The sequence below is a fragment of the Rhincodon typus genome, chromosome 18 (genome assembly GCF_021869965.1).
Source record: "Rhincodon typus isolate 14 chromosome 18, sRhiTyp1.1, whole genome shotgun sequence".
NCBI lineage: Eukaryota > Metazoa > Chordata > Chondrichthyes > Orectolobiformes > Rhincodontidae > Rhincodon > Rhincodon typus.
In genome coordinates, this window is record NC_063349.1 from 39809172 (window position 1) to 39823846 (window position 14675).

General features: G+C 39.9%; 1 protein-coding gene across 5 annotated transcripts in view; it reads right to left on the minus strand.

Annotated features, from left to right (window-relative positions):
• The window catches only part of LOC125485363 (ras association domain-containing protein 9-like), a 43860-nt gene that overhangs the window by 2770 nt on the left and 26415 nt on the right, over nt 1-14675 (minus strand). For 2 of the 5 annotated variants that reach the window (XM_048607797.1, XM_048607798.1), the window contains exon 2: nt 714-6115. In XM_048607797.1, coding sequence (XP_048463754.1) covers nt 4854-6083 — 1230 coding nt within the window. In that variant the 5' untranslated portion in view covers nt 6084-6115 and the 3' untranslated portion in view covers nt 714-4853. Of the gene's footprint in view, nt 1-713; nt 6116-6278; nt 6384-14675 lie in introns of those variants that run through there. The other 3 variants (XR_007264114.1, XR_007264115.1, XM_048607796.1) reach the window with 3 other exon arrangements.

Genomic DNA, 14675 nt, shown 5'->3' on the forward strand with positions numbered 1-14675 from the left:
GTCAGCCTTCCTGCTCCTCTGATGCTGCTTGGCCTGCTGTGTTCATCCAGCTCTACACCTTGTTATCTCACAAGAAGTGTTTTGTTTATTTTAAAATATATACAAAGTTAGAAATTGTTAGGCAAAACAATGAAACAATAATTCCAATCAATTCAAGACTATGCTTTGAGTTGATGGTTTTGAGATTGATTTTGCTTACAATAAGTCACTGTGATAATGCACAAAATATGGCAGCTAGTTTGCACGTATGGCTCAACAAAGAGTAATTAAGTAAATAATCACAGTATAACATTTCAAGTTTTAGACGTATAGTTGTGAGAGGAATAAAGTTCAATAAACAATTTGTTTTCTTCAAGAATATTTCCTGGAAATGTCATTTTTTTTTTGTTATGCAGAATTTTTGTGAAATTGCTCAAGGTTTTTAGTTTAGAAAGATATCATGAGTTGGCATAGGCTTAGTGGGCTGAAGGACATGTCCCTGTGCTCTACTGTTCTTTGTTCTTGGATAAGAGGATAACAAAAATGAACGTATCAATAAGTGGTGATTTATTCAGCTGCCATTTCACAATTTAGAACAAATGAATATGAACAATCATTTTTCTAAGATATGGATCAATAAAAGATAATAGAACAATTACATTGTACATTATTGAAAAGACAGCTGAAAATCATGCTTTATCTATTTGAAGGTTTTATTTTTGTTTAGTCAGCAACATAATTACACAAGTGTACAAACTAAATCTCAATAAACTGATCACAAAAGTATAAAAGGAGGTAACATTTTCATGAAATAACAGAATACAAAAAGAGTTTGATTAACTTTTACAACAAAGTCATACTTATTATAATTGATTTCTTCACAGGGTGTAGCATGAAAATGCTCCAAGGAAGCTTTCAAAAATATTTTATTAACATCTTAACAACCTTTCCATTTTATTACCCTGTTGTTGGCACAGAATGTTAAGCAAGATGATCAATTTTCCTTTAACATAATAACTTTTCTGGAGCATGTCAATGAACAAATATATTAAGTACAGGAAGTTGTTAAGATGAACCAGAAATTTGTTACAGAAACTTGTGTCTAGTGTAATAAATTTATAACTCTGAAAGGAAGGCGATTGTCATTTTAAGTTTAATGTGCAATAATTTGTTCAAAATGTTGGCTTACCCATAACAGAAAAATTCAAATATGCATTTGAAGTGCAAGCTTCATGTCAACTGGAAAAACAAGCACTAGTAACTAGCTAGTACAAAAGATATTCTCAAATTTGCTATAGTTTGTCCTTTGAGATTACTGAAATGACCTTTTTGACAAATACAATGCACATTCCATCACTTTGAAGTCCATTGCAAATGAAGCTTATTTAAACCTTATGTCAATGCATTAGATTTTTGCCACTTTATTGTTGAAAACTATTTCTTTACAATCGAGACAAAGTGAATTGAGAGATACTGGAACACACTGACCATCTATGTTAATTGTTTGGCTGAAAATTTTCATAATCCACGATTATTGTTTAAGAATTACAAAATTTCATCTTGAGTATGAAAGAGATCATAAAAAAGAACTCAGAAATATATTGTTGAGTATATGTTTTATCATCTCCCAACGTGGAAAACAAACTATAGACTTGACTGCTGTGTCACCATAGATTCAATATAACCGTTCTTGAAATCATTTGGCACATTTCATGCATAATTATTTGGAAGTAGACCAGGAGACCTATGAACAATATACAATGCATTTTTCCTACTGTACAATGCAGAGGTGGAGCAACTTAACAAATCAGTTAATGCATTATGAAAGCTGGCAACAACTTTAAAACATGTTTATTGTAATTTGCCAGTTTATGTTCTCCTTGCATTTTCCAGCATACAACATTCTATTTACTGGAAATAGGTGGTGATGACAGTTGTCAAGAAAAATGTCAATTAGCTGTTGACAACAGAGACCTGCATCGATCTCATTCACATGTGAGCTCTATATTTTTGACAATTAATAATAAGGTGGCTTTTTGTGCAGTAATATCAGTCACAGAGACTGCTGGTGTAGTTTTTCGTTAAATTGAGACATCTAAGTGAAGGCCAAACAGTGCAGGTCACTACCAACACTGAAAGAATAAGGCAAGTAATCTAAATACAAAATGCTGGAGATGGCAGGTCTGGCAGTATCTGCGGACAGAGAAACAGAGCCAACATTTGGTAACCAAAGACTCTCCTTTGGAATGGAAGAGGAGAGTCTTTGGACTCAAAGCATTCACTGTTTCTCTCACACAGGTGATGTCACGCCTGCTATGTACCTTCAGCATCTTCTGTTTTTACCTCAGATTTCTAGCATCCCTAATATCTTGCTTTTAACCTTTCGATGATAATGAACGTAAAATTTCAGAGCCTATGGGTTGTAAGAAGTAAGGCAAATGAAATAAATTTTGTTTGTTTAATTTATGTTGTTACCCACATTTTAAGCGAATTCTGCAAAATACATCCTTATACGTCCACTGAAGAACATTAAATACCTTAGCAACAATCTTTCTACTGAATTCCTAAGGGAACTAGTATAGTTAAACACGTCAGAAGATTGATCAATTTTAATCAAACTGTCAGACTAAGTGCTTGCAACTTTTATGCAACTGGGTATTTAAATTCAATTAATTAAATAAACTTAGGATAAGATAGCATTCAAAAATGATTGGATTAGCATAGCAACCCATGGCTCATTAATGTCCTTTAGGAAATCTGCTCTTCCTTCTTAGTATGGTCTACATGTGACTCAATGTCACAGCAGGATGATTGGCTTTTCATTGGCCTCTAAAATGGCCTGGCAAGTCATTGTCAAGGGAGTGCTCACTACTGACTTCTTCCATGGACAATTAGGGATGGGCAATAATTACTGGTTTTTAACAGCAATGCTGCCATTTAAAACACATGCACACATTTATATCAGTATATAGAGGAAATCTGAATCATTACTCATAAATCGGAGAATTGAGTCTTTGACGAACAGAAGCATTGCTCCAAAGTAAGGCTGAAAGGTTTTAATGCTATTCAATTCAGCCCTGGTCAGTGGAGACTAGAACATGAACTCCAAATAAAAGGGTGACATCAAGTACAGCACTATCATCAACATTCACTGCAACAGTGGCAGTGTTGGGTTTATACTCCACCTCAGACAATCTTGCTGTTTGGAGCCCTGAAACACTGAAAACTGGTTGGATGTCAAGCAGAGTACTCAAGTCTGTTGTGTGGCTGCTCCTCTGCATTCTTAAAGGATTAGTGGGCTCTTTCGTATTGGTTGTAGCTCATCCAGGAAAAGGTATTGTGAAGATAGATATTCACAAGGAATGAAACCACCTGAGCCTATAAAATGGCTACATATCTCAGACCACAACTTCAGTTAAGATTTACAATAGGACAGCATACAATGGATATAGTCACAATTAGACATTCTTAAAAATTCTGAAATCAGTTAAGGCAGGAATCTCTAGTTTCATCATCAATATACTGTTAAACATTACCTGGGTGTTATGAGCAAGGGAAAGTCTGGTTGACACAATTCCAGGAATAAAGGATTTGAGTTAAACTGATTCCAAGAAGAAGAAAGCTGTCCTGGTCTGTTACTACCATGCAGTTTTGCCTACTTTTGCTTTCTGGTCTCAGCACAACTGGTGCTTTGTGTTCAGGTGGTAAAGATGCAGCAGACTTACTTTGGATGTTAATACTGTAAAAAATGGAAAATGGTCCCATTTAAACCAATAAGATTTTTATTGGTGTGTCATAATATGTTCTACGCTCTATTTCACTTTCTAATGTGAATGTGAAATCCATGTTTTTACAGAGATCACTTAAAAAAATTTCCAGTGTTCATTTTTATTTTGTTCTGGAAAATCCTGTCAATTCATATTACAGTCTATACACACAGTGCAAAATAATCACCTTGCTCCCACTTTAGTAAATGTCAATTTGTTAAATTGTTCAGTAAAATGAGTCTTAGCAACTTATTGTTCATTTTTGGTACCTAGCCAAAAAGAAGTCAGCATGTTAATATAAATCATTTATTTTACTGTGACTAAGAAACACCAGCCCACTTCTGCTTATATTAATCATTAGTTACATGATATAAAATATTTTGTAGTGCAGTGAACTTAGACAAACCTCTGAATGTGTTTGTCCAAGATAAAGTGTGTAAGAGGAAACTGTGCAGTTAGGAGGGGTGTACTGTTTGTAGATTAATCTTCAAACTATTATCACCCTAAACAACCAGAGATTCCTTGATCTGCATTACGAAAAGGTGCGTTCACAGTGCAATCTTCTCAGTCTGTTGCTTCAGACGTTCTGAATGGGGATAACTGCAGTGTGGGGTATTTGCGCTTGCTCTGCAATGGTGTTGGCTAATTCCTTGAATAACAGAATGAGAGTTGTGTTTTCTACAAGTAAATCACTTGTCTTTTATTAGCAGTGCTTTTTGTTTTGTTTTTAACGTAAAAAAGGTGGGAAGAATTTGTTCAGGAATTATCTGGTTGTTTAGGAGTTTGTGTAATCTCTGTCCCCAGTATGTGTGACCAGCTGTACCAACCCAATGACAGAATTTCTGAATACTTTCCCAGCAATTTCTGTTTTTGTTTCAGAATACTACTAACGGTTTACAGTTGGGCAAGTCTCACCTTCCCTCGAAACAGAACGGTACAAATTTCCGAACTGCATTTAATTTAAAGTCACATATTAAAGGCATTTCTTTTGAAAAGACGCACCTAACATCTGAAAGATATGTAGGAGCTTTCATGCGTCGTGTCCCAGGGGCGTTACTGTCCCTCCTGGTTTGTTCACAAGGAAACAGAATTTAACCAAAGGACGATTCAGAGATAGTTTTGCGGAACGGGAAACACCCCGACACAGGGCGATTCGGAGTCCTGGCTGTGAGTGGAGCTGATCCCCGTGTCCGAGTCGGTGTCGTTCACCTCCGAAAGGGTGAAGCCGCTCTCAGGCGGAGATTTGACGGAGCCCTTGGTCGAGCCCTGGCAGGGGCCAGGCGCTTCACCACCACCACCGCCACCGCCGTCCGCCTCCTCGGCGAGGCTCAGGCACTCCAGCTGCCGCGCCAGGCGCTCGTATTCCTCCGCCTTCTCGCGCAGCGCGGCTTCCTGCTGCTGCAGCCTGCGCTGCACGTCCGCGAGACTCCGGCCGAGCTGCCGCGCGCAGCACGCGCTCCTCTCCAGCTCGCCCTGGAGACTGTCCGAGCTGCCCTCCTCCGGCCGCTCGGGGCCGCTGTTGTTGTCGTCGCCGCCGCCGCCGCACAGCTGCTCGCGCTCCAGCTCGAGCTCCTCGCTCAGCCTCCGGACGGCCTCGCGATGCCGTTCGAGATCCTCCTCGAGCCGGCAAACCGCCTCGCTCCTCTCGAGGTACTCCTGGAGCTGCCCGCCCTCCAGCAGGTAGGTCTCCTGCACGTAGTTCTGCCCGTCGCTCTGGACCCGCTCCGAGTGCAGGCGGCCCTCGAACCGCTCGATGTCGCCGTCCAGCTCCCGCAGCCGGCTCAGCTGCTGGCGGATCGTGTGGTCCTGAGAGACGATCAGGTGCACCAGGGTCTCCATGCGCTCCCGGCCCTGCCTCAGCCTCTTCATCTTGGCCAGTTTCCTGAAGGCTTTCCTCACCATCCTCCTCTGCTTGTCCCGCGGCAGGTCCCGCACGGAGCGGGCGGCCGGACGCCTCTCTCCTCGCTGACCCTCGCCGCCGCCGCTGCTGCTCGGCACCACCTTGGCCTCGGCGCTCCAGAGGCCGGGCAGCGGCAGCCGGGCGTCCCACTTGACCAGGACGAAGCGCACATTGCGCCGCTCCGGGCCCCAGGACAGCCAGAGCCTGAGCAGCTTGGTGGCGGGCGGCAGCAGCCTCTCGAAGCCCCTCCACTTCTCGGCCAGGCAGTAATCCCGGGGCGGGGCGTGCAGCAGCCTAGTGTCCCCGGCATGGGCGAGGTGATCCCGCAGCAGAGCTCTCACCACCTGGGCGCAGCTAGTCCTCTTGGTCAGCCCGCACACCACCTTCTCCTCCTGGCATACCCACACCGACAGCTTGGCACCCTCCGGGGAACCCATGGACCTGCTTTACACTGGGGAGGCGGCGAAATCTGCAAGAAAGTCAGAGACTCACATTAGGGAACCACGTCCAAATTATAATATATATATATATATATATATATATACGCCTACCCCGCCGCTTTCGGAAAACACAAAAACTGAACCGAGATGAAATCATGGGGAAGCTTAAAGTTTTTTTTTAAAAAAACTCACCAACTCCCTGCAGGGTGAAAACTTCCCTCACTGTCCCAACTCTGCATCGCTCTCTGACGATATTGCCTCTTCAACCCAAACAATCTCTTCATTAGCTCCACCTCAGTCAAGTGATACATTACAGTAGGGTGTCCCCATTAACCTGTTTGCCCTCAGATATCTCACTTTGCGTGTTGCCCTCACGCAACATTATTTCCATATATTCAGAATATTTAAGCGTTTTTGAAAGTTGAAAGGGGGGGGAAAAAGACCCAAACGGAGGAGGCTGTAAACATCTTAAGTCTTGCACGTTCCTCTCACTTGGTACTTTTTCCACCTCTTGGCTGCCACAGCGCTACAAATAAGTTAACAGCTTCTTAAAACTTCGTACATCTCTAACGCTTTAGACCTGATGAATCAGTCGAGGTCACGCAGAACATCTCGGTGCCCTGACAAAGATCGTTATTTCTGCTCCCAAATCTAAAATGTAACAGTCTTCGTTTAATAGAGTTGTATTAAATTAAAATAGCAATAACACAACATTACTGTTTATTTTTCTGAAATCATTTAAACGTTTTCATGGTTTACAGTAGTTTGAAATTACTGACACTTTTCTGTTTATTGTTAAACCTTACTGTTTGCTACGCTTTAAGATCCCATTCCCAATGTGATGATGCCCCACAGGCATGGTCACTGTTAGGTGTGAACATTGGCAGGGAGCTTTGGTTGCCTATTTACGGAGTCAATAGTCATAGAGGTGTACAGTGTGGAAACAGACTCTTTGGTCCAACTCGTCCATGCCAACTAGATATACTACACTAATCTAATGCCATTTGCCAGCATTTGAACCATATCTCTCTAAACCCTTCCTATTCATATACCCATGCCAGATGCCTTTTAAATGTTGTAATTGTACCAGCTTCCACCACTTGCTCTGGAAGCTCATTCCAAACACGCACCACCCTTTGCACCCTTTGCCCCTTAGGTCCCTTTTTAAATCTTTCCTCTCTCACATTAAACCTACGGACTCTAATTTTGGACTTCCCCACCACAGGGAGAAGACCTTTTCTATTTACCCTATCCATGTCCCTCATGATTTTATTAACCTCTATAAGGTCAACCCTCAGCCTCTAACGCTCCAAGGAAAATAGTCCCAGTCTATTCAGCATTTCCGTATAGCTCAAACCCTGTAAACCTGGCAATATCCTTGTAAATCTTTTCTGAACCCTTTCAAGTTTCACAACTTCCTTCCAAGAGCAAAGAGACCAAAATTGAACGCCATATTCTAAAAGTGGTGTAACCAATGTCCTGTACAGCTGCAACATGACCTCCCAACTCCAATACTCAATGCACTGACCAATAAAGGCAAGCATACCAAACGCCGCCTTCACTATCCTGTCTATCTGCGACTCTACTTTCAAGGAACTATAAACCTGCACTCCAAGGTTTCTTTGTTTAGCAACACACCCCTGAATCTTACCATTAAGTGAATAAGTCCTGCAGAAGTGTCTTAGAACTAAGATGACTGATCAACAACCACAACCATCTTCCTTTGTGCGAGATATGGCTCCAACCAATTCCCATCGACTCCAGGTTTTGCTGGGGCTTCTTGATGCGCACTTGTTCAAATACGACATTTCATCATTATGAATATTTGTTCCATAATATGTGATATCAGATCTTTCAGAATTTCAGGTTATTTTATATAGTGAATCACAAAGCAATTCATTATACTCTATGGTATATCATCCTTAAATATGCACGTCTATTAAAAATGTGCCTACCTGGCTTATAATTATAAACTTTGTTTTGTTGTGATGAACGCAATATGTTTTACAAAGAATGTTGTTTAACATTCCATACTACATCCTTCAGGTAAATTAATGTGTTCATTTAGGGTTTCACCACACAGATTTAACCTTTCCCTTTGAAACTTAACTAAAACACACGAAGGTACTTAGAAATGTTTAAGAAATCCAATGATTATTTATGAATATATTTACTTTGATGGTTAAACCTTGAAGAAAAATGCACTCCAGGTATTTTCAGCATTTACTACTGAGTTTTTTTTATTACCTAATAAAAACAGTCCTGATTTCGATATAGTACATTCCAAACCTTCAAAATGACTTTTCAACAGATTAAATTAGAACAATGGATCTTAAAAAATGAGAATGGCATGTTATTATTTGAATGGATCTATAAATAAAAATGTCATTTTACAATCTGCTGCAATGTTTGACCTTAGTTTCTTAAAATGAATGCTAAAATTAGTGTATGTAAAAGGAAATGAGGTGGAGGTTTTGAAATCTAATTCTTTGAATTTAATTTTACAGCCCAAAAAAGAATGCCTTTAGAGAAAATGAGTTCATTTTTTGCTTCAGAGTTTCAAAGTTTGTTTTAACACAAGTAACCTGAAGTGATGAGTGAAGTTCTAAGCTGATTCTGTGTAAGGCATCAAGTTATTAAATGAATAAAATTATATAAAGAATTGCATGCTGTTCGAGGGAGCACTCCAACAGCTCATTACTCACAGGTTTTGTGATAGCTGTATATGTGGTGGAGTCAAAGACGGAGATGGAATTGGAAGTGCAACTTTGTTATCAACAACATCAATCAGGTACTTTGATCTCAAAAGAACTGATGGTTTAGACTGTTAAGACTGTATAATGAATTGGTAAATTCACATTTAAAATATTGTGTCTTACTTTGGTCAACCTACCTTCAAAAGTATATTGATATATTGGAGAGAGATAAAAAGAAAGAACAATTTCACAACCTGAAGCTTTAACTTCGGAGCAGAAGCTCCAAGAAATCATTCCATTGCATTCCATTTGTGTGAAGAATACAGAGAAGATTAGATGCAGCTATTTACAGTAGTCAGATGTAAGTAATTTTGTTAATTTAGTAATATTATGTAACATACTAGTATAACATTAATAAAGTTAATAAACTGAAAACAAAACATACAAAATTGATTTGACCCCTTTGAGTATGTTGCACCACTTAATAAGATCGTGGCTGCTCTAGTCATGACCCCTCTACTTTCCTACTTGCTGTCATCCCTTCATTCCCTTGTTCATCAAGAATTTATTTAATTCTGCCTTAAAAATATTCAACAATGCTGTCTCCATCATTCTCTGGGGAAGAAAATTCCAAAGACTCAATCTGCCAAGAGAAAAAAAAATTCTGTTCATCTGCCAAAGATGGTTTACCCGATTTATAAACTGTGTTCCCTAATTCTAGGTTCCCCAACAAAAGAAATATTCTTTCTACATCCACTATGACAAGTCCCCTCAAAATACTGTTTCAATATGTCCACCTCTCATTCTTCTAAACTCCCAAATTGTCAAACTTTCCTCATAACAGCTTCCCCCATCCCGCATATCAGTCAAGTAAACTTTCATTAAATTGCCTCTGATGCATTTTCATAGTTTCTTAAACAAGGAGACGAAAACTGGGCACAGTAGTCCAGACGTAACCTCACCAATACCTTAGCCAACCGTAACAAAGTATCCCAACCTTTAAATTCCACTTCACTCTTAATGAACAAGAAAATTTAATTTGTTAAACCAGATTAGGAAATATAAGATATTGTTCACAGAGTTGCAGATGTGCAGAATAAGCACTCATCTAATGCTGCTCTTGCCAAGTTACACATGAATCATGATCTAACTGAATGGTGGAATAGGCTCAACAGGCTGAATGGTCCAATGTTCTTCTATTCTTGTTCCTGCATTAAGATCATAAGATACAGGAGCAGAATTATGCCATTGCACCCATCAAATATGCTCCACCATTTGATCATTAGTGATGAATTTCTCAACCCCATTCTTCTGCTTTCCCCTCATAATCTTTGATTTCCTTACCAATCAAGAACCTCTGCCTGTCTTAAATATATTCAATGACTTGGACTCCACAGTATCTGTAGCAAAGCATTCCACAAATTAATCACCATCAGCTGAAGAAATTACTCTTCAATTCAATTCAAAAGGGGCATCCTTTCAGTCTGAGGCTATGCCCTCAGGTCCTAGTCTTTCCTACTAGTGGAAAGATCTCCACACCCACTGTATCCAGGTCTCAGTATTTTGTAAGTTTCAATCAGATCCACCCTCATCCTTCTAAATCCCATTGATTACAGACCCAGAGTCCTTAACTGTTCCTCACATGACAAGCCCTTCATCCACAGGATCGTTCTTGTAAACCTCCTCTGGACTCCCTCCTTCGAGGCAGAGCTCAAAACTGCTCAATCTTCCAAATGCGGTCTGACCAGAGCCTTTTATGGCTGCAGCAGTACATCTCTGCTGTTTATTCTAGACTTCTTGAAATGAATGCTAACATCGCATTTTCCATTGTAACTGCCAACTGAACCTGCACGTTAATCTTAAGAGACTCCTGAACGAAGCCTTTCTCCATTTAGAATATAGTGTGTGCCTCTATTTTACCCACCAGAGTGCATGACCTCACACTTTCTTACATTGTACTCCATCCGTTGCCACTTTGCACACTCTCTTAGCCTGTCCAAGTTCTGCAGCTTCCCTGCTTCCTCAACACTACCTATCCCCCCACCTATCTTTGTATCATCTATAAATTTAGCAACAATGCCCTCAGTTCCTTCGTCCAGTTTGTTTATATATAAAACATGAATAGTTGTGGTCCCAAGACCGCTGCAGAACTCCAGCTGCCATTTTGTAAAAGACCCCTTTATCCCAACTCTCTGCCTTCTGCCAGTCAGCCAATTCTCCATCCATGCCAGTACCTTGTCCTGTGGGCTGTTATGTTATTTAGCAGTCTTTTCTGCAGCATCTTGTCAAAGGCCTTCTGGAAATCCAAACAGATCATGGCCATTGGCTCTCCTTTGTCTAACTTGCGCAATACCTCCTCAAAAAATTTTAACAGATTTGTCAGTAACCTCCCAAAAAATGCTTGTGTAAATATGTGAACAAAGTTTCAGCTTTCTTGCTATTTTCCTGTCAAAGTGAAGTAGTTTTCCATTTGCAATGTGGAAAAGAGACATTACATTTCACATAGTCCCTGATCCGAGTTCCAAATTCACAAAAGCCAAGTGATGCAAGCCCCCATCAGGTGCCTTCTCACATTATTTGAATGTACATAAGAACTAAAGAAATAGGAGCATGAGTAGACCATTTGACCCCTGGAACCTGCTCTATCATTTAATAAGACCTTGATATCTAATTGTGGCTCTAACTCTGATATCCTGTCTTTTCAACCTCTCTGCCCACCCAATTACCTTTGACTCCTTGTTAGATGAAAAATCTCTCTCATTCAACCTTGAAATATAGTCAATGACCTGGCCTACACTTCTCACTTTGAGAGAAGAAATTCTTTCACATCTCTGTTTTAAAGAAAAGATGATTGTGCAACTATGAACACAGCAGGCCAAGCAGTATCAGAGCAGCAGGAAGGCTGACGCGTCCAGCTCTACACCTTGTTATCTCAGATTCTCCAGCATCTGCAGTTCCTACTATCTCTGTGCAACTATGAAGTTTGGTTTTAAATTCCCTTAATAGGGAAATATACTCTCAGCATCTGAACTGTTAAATCCCCTCAGAATCTTACGTGCTTCAATAAGATCACATCTCATTCTTCTGATCTTCAATGAATATAGGCTCGACTTGCTCATCATAAGACAAACCCAGAGAACCTTTTCTGAATTGTGGTTCAATCCAATTAAATAAGGAGATATTGTCTCACTCAAACCCTTTACAAGTTAAAAGGGTGAAATAACTGTCAGTTATTTCAAAGCCAGTCCCTAGACTGAGGAGACCTTCTGAATCCCCTGTTTATATATTTTTTTATTTTTTTTGTGCATGTGCTGGTGTGAGACACAATGAAAACCATCAGGTGTGCAAACAACTTTTTTTAACATACCACCACCAGGAAAAACATCCATGTTACCAAAGAATCAGTATCAAGCAGAGCCCGTAGGGGCATCCCCTGTTTATACCTGTCAGCCAGGACTCCCCGATTGGGATTGTTAACCTGGCCCAATCAAGAATCTCAGTCAATGAGATCCACCTAGTCATGGTTCCAATCAGTACAAAAGACTTCCCAACTTTTATACTGCTTTCACCTAACAATAAAGGTCAAATTCTATATTACTTTCCAACTACTTCCTGTACCTGCATGCTAACTTTTTAATGATTCATGCACAAGGACACCTTCGATTCCTTTATTGCGCAACAGTCAGCAGTGCTTTCCATTTAAATATCCTACTTTGTTATTCTTCCAACTGAAGTGGATGAGCTAACATTTCTCATACTTCATCTGCCAATTTCTTCCCATTTATGTTTTTTTTAAATCATTCATGGGATGTGGATGTCACTGGCCAAGCCAGCATTTATTACCCATTGCTACTTGCCTAGATTGCAGTGATGTGTCAACCATTTTGCTTTGGGTCTGGAGTCACATCTAGGCCAGATCAGGTAAGGACGGCAATTTCCTTCCCAAAAAGGCCAGATATGTTTTTCTTGACAATCGACAACAGTCATCATTAGGTAACACGGTCATCATTAGATTCCTAATTCCAGATATTTATTGAATTCAAATTTCACCAACTGTCATGACAGGATGTGAACCTGGGTCCCCAGAACATTACCAGGGTCTTTAGATTAATAGTCTAGCAATAATACCACTAGGCCATCACTTCCCAATTTTACTAATCCTCCCCTTACCCCTTTGAAGACTCCAGGTGTGTTCTCCTTTCCTACTCATTTTTGTATTGTCAGCAAACCTGGGAGGAGCTAAGGTGGTGTAGCAATAATGTCACCAAACTAATAATCCAGAAGCTGAGGCTAATACTCTGTGGATATGGAATCATGGCAGCTGGTGGAATCTAAATTCAGTTAATAATTTGAACTGAAAGCTTGTCATAGAAATGGTGACCCTGAACCTATCACCAACTTTAAAAATCATGTGCTTCATTAATGTCCTTTCGAGGTGGAAATCTGCCAACCTTTCTTTATCTAACCACATGCTACTCTAGACCTACGCAGAGAAAAGTGACCGATTCTTAACTGCCCTTTGAAATGGCCCAGTAAACCACTTTGTTCAAGTGCAATTAGGGATGGGCAATAAATGCCAGCAATTCCCACATCCCATGAAAGAATAGTGGAAAGAAGGCTATAATATACTAGGACTAGGGGTCATAGTTTAAAAACAAGGGATCACCTAATTATAGCAGAGATGAGGAAACATTTGTTCTCTCAGAGGGTTGAGTGTTTTTGGAATTCCTTTCCCCAAATGGCAGTGGATACGGAATCTTTAACTAATTTTAAATGGGCGAGGTAGATCGATTATCAAGGAAATGAAAAATTATCAGGGATGAGCAATATAGAAATCTTGAGTTGGGTTAAAAATCAGATCAGCCATGATTTTACAGAATGGCAGAGCAGGCTTGAAGGGCCATGTGGCTTACTCTTGTCACTTATTTGTATGTTTATTCATTCCCTTTATACAAGCTATTAAAATAGATTGTGAATAGTTCAAGCCCCAGCACTATAGCGCTCCACTATCTGACTCATTATTTCCTGTTAGTTAGCCAACCTTCTATCAATGGTAACATATTACCAGCAATATGATGAGCTATGGGTCTTTATCAAATGCTTTTAGAAATCCAAATGTGGTACATTTACTTCTCTTTACCTGCCAGCACAATCTCAAAAAGCTCTAATAAATTTGTTAAACATTATTTCCTACTCATAACACCAGGCTGACTCTGCTTAGTTGTATTATGATTTTCTAAATGCTAGTTCCTTTCTAATGAATTGAAGCATTTTCCTAATGACAACTGTTAGGCTGACCGGCCTGTAGCTTGCTACTTGCTGTCAACCTTTTTTGAACACCGTTTTTATACATTTGCACTTGGTGGGACCTTTTCAGCATCTCGGAAAGTTTTGTAGATCCAGAGCTGCTGGGATGTAACTCAAGACTATTTGAAGTCAGGTCGTAATAGTACTTAGATGAGTTATTGAATCTTCTAAGCATTTCTTCAACTTTTTTCTCGCTGTCTTGTGTAATGCATAGGAAGTTTGGGGTCCAGTAAATTGTTCAAATAACCATATCCTAAGATAAAATTTGAGCTTAATTACGGATGTTATTGGAAAATCTCCAGAGTAGCTGCTTAGCTTCATGCGAGCTCTAAAAGAACAAGTGTGGTATTTTAGGTTTTACTGCTAAGGCAGGTTATATGAAACTACATTATTGTACAAAGTCTTGAACAATTGTGGAGTGAGTTTTAAATCTTACACATGTTGAGGGACACCAAGGCCCCATAGAATGTGCTTAGCTGCTCAAGCAATACTGTAGTCCATCCTAATGCTCCCAGTTATGAGGCTTCAGGATTTGAATGTATTTTCATTAGAGAAACACAGGCTCAATGAAGACCTGTTTGAGACA